The following is a 2572-nucleotide window of genomic DNA, read 5'->3' as shown; positions in this document are numbered from 1 at the left end:
TTTGATTCGATTCGTATGGAAAACTAGGCGTGGCGTAGACTGTTCCCTAACTTCAGCAAACCTTAGTTGGCTCGTGTTCGGGGGAAGGTTCTGAATGTCCCGGTGGCTTTACTTATTAGTCAATACGAACCAAAAATCTCTCCTAAGAAGAAGAGACACAGGATGTGTCATGAGACCGCCCCTTGATATTTTTCTTGGTATCCTTTTCTAGTAAGACGAGTAGGAATGGATGAAAACAGGGACGGTAAGGAAGATGCTCCGATGATGTCAGACGGTCGCCGCCACGTCAACGGCAACTCCAGGTCTGACAAAAAATCTGCAGACGACCAGCCACGATGTAGGATCAGCATCCGGGACCTGCGCTGGTTCATGACCTTTCTCTGTCTGATCAACTTTGCAGAGGTGAGTGACTTTGGAAGATGAACCTTGAACTTGATTTCTTTACTATGTGGCCACACTGGATGATAGCAACATAGAAAACACAGTTTAAAATTTCAATTACTTTACACAAGCAAGAGACATCAACATTACACGATATACAATAGAACAATACATTTGATAAAATATCTGTACATACAAATACAAAAAATTAAGCATGTTATAACCAGAAGATTATTTTAAAGACTTATCTCTCATCACAAACGCTGTGTGCACGTACTTCCCCAACTGTCTTGTAAGGGAAACAGTTGGACCGGCTAACAATACTTTGGATTTGTGGGGATCAGGGCTCTTTGCGTAGAAATCGGGAAATGTCGCTTTCAAGTGAGTTGTAGAAGGGACATGCAGGTACAAAGTGGTATGTGATAGATGGCACATTTTTGAGCCTTTGTATCCGACGACCCCTCTGGAAGAAAGATTATGTAAATATTGAAATCAGAATGAAAAGAGATGGAACGTCCTTTTATACCGACTACCTCACTTGTCACTGCCAATCCACAGTGGATGACAAGAGCCACAGTGCGACAGTTGTACAAACTGCAGATTTTTTTCTCCATGCAACCAGACTGCCAGAGGACATAAAAATCCAATCATTTCTTTAATAGACCATGTTATGACCAAGCCACATTCCAAATATTATCCTATAATACATTTATAGCTTTCTGTGTTATCTGGTTCAAACCCAAGCTTCCCGTGTCACATTTCAGGGCATACACAACGGGATATTTGCCGGCTCGGTGACCAGCGTTCAGCGGCGCTTCCAGATGAGCAGCGCGACCATGGGCCAGATCCTCAGTATCGGGGAGATCGGGAGGATCACGTCACTTCTCCTCGTCACGTACTTAAAGCTTCGGTAGTCACGGCAACCGCCCGAGAATCATCGGCATTTCCGGCGTGGTTATGGCCGTTTCGACCTTCATGGCGGCCCTGCCACATTTTCTGATGGACCGTTACCGTTATGACGACAGCAGCAATGGCGGCAACTTTACCGACAGCGGCGTGTGCCACGCTGGGAACGAGAGTAGTGTGAGCATGCGCAGTGAGTCTGATTCCTGCGCTGATGACGAGGCTGCGACCATGAGCGGCATGACGTCATTGTTCCTGGTCTCCAGGTTTTTAATTTTTTTTTGTTTATTGAGTAACATAAAAACGTACATGCCACAGTGGTGGGCAACTCTTACAGGTTGCTCTTCTTAGCCCCACCACAGACAAAGAAAGGTATATACAATGGCAAATAATAATAACAAAACAACAGGTATCAAAACAGCAAGTAACAAATCAGCAAATGGGCAATGTAAACGATAACATGTAAAAAAAGGATCATAAATTTCGAAAAAGAATGGTTTTCCGCAGGCAGTTGAACACATTTTATCAAGTGTAAACCGTTTAGACTGAACAATGTAAGATTTAGTTAAGGTCATTATATGTCTATTGGTTCCCGGGCTTACGAGAGGTGAGCCCATAAAAAATAAATAAGTACAAGCCTGTTTAGACAGATCTTACATCTTGAGCAATAATATCCAGGGTGATGAGCAAGTTGGGGTCCAGCGCCACCTCCACGCTCGGCTACCCGTACTTAGACGACCACCTGCCTCCGGCAACCACAGGACTTTGGGTTGGTAAGAACAGCCATGTACTAAAAGCTACCGTGGCCGACAAGTACACACCTGCGTCGTCTGCTCAAGCACCTGCGTCGTCTGCTCAGAAAAAAACTGCGTCGTCTGCTCAAACGCCTGCATCGTCTGCTCAAACACCTTCGTCGTCTGCTCAAACACCTGCATCATCTGCTCAAACACCTACGTCATCTGCTCAAACACCTGCATCGTCTGCTCAAACACCTGCGTCGTCTGCTCAAACACCTGCGTCGTCTGCTCAAACACCTGCATCATCTGCTCAAACACCTGCGTCGTCTGCTTAAACACCTGCGTCTGCCCAGGGGAATATTCTGCACGAGCACCTGCGTCGTCTGCACAGAAAAAAAAGCTGCGTCGTCTGCTTAAACACCTGCGTCGTCTGCTTAAACACCTGCGTCTGCCCAGGGGAATATTCTGCGCAGACGACGCAGGTGTTTGCCCAGACGTCGCAGGTCTTCGCGCGGGCGACACAGATGTTTGAGCAGATGACGCAGGTCTTC

The 2572-nt window shown here is 46.3% G+C and overlaps 1 protein-coding gene across 1 annotated transcript in view; it reads left to right on the top strand.

The window, feature by feature from the left end:
- The first annotated feature begins 246 nt into the window (after positions 1-246).
- Positions 247-2572, top strand: part of LOC109481805 (solute carrier organic anion transporter family member 3A1-like) — an 11982-nt gene continuing 9656 nt past the window's right edge. The window contains 4 exon segments of the mRNA XM_019784394.1: positions 247-402; positions 1146-1286; positions 1288-1550; positions 1963-2057. Coding sequence (XP_019639953.1) covers positions 262-402; positions 1146-1286; positions 1288-1550; positions 1963-2057 — 640 coding nt within the window. The 5' untranslated portion in view covers positions 247-261.

This window comes from Branchiostoma belcheri, unplaced genomic scaffold, assembly GCF_001625305.1.
Source record: "Branchiostoma belcheri isolate BF01 breed outbred unplaced genomic scaffold, Haploidv18h27 scaffold58, whole genome shotgun sequence".
Taxonomy (NCBI): Eukaryota; Metazoa; Chordata; class Leptocardii; order Amphioxiformes; family Branchiostomatidae; genus Branchiostoma; species Branchiostoma belcheri.
The sequence above is the reverse complement of the archived record's forward strand: the minus strand, read 5'-3'. Positions and strand labels throughout refer to the sequence as shown.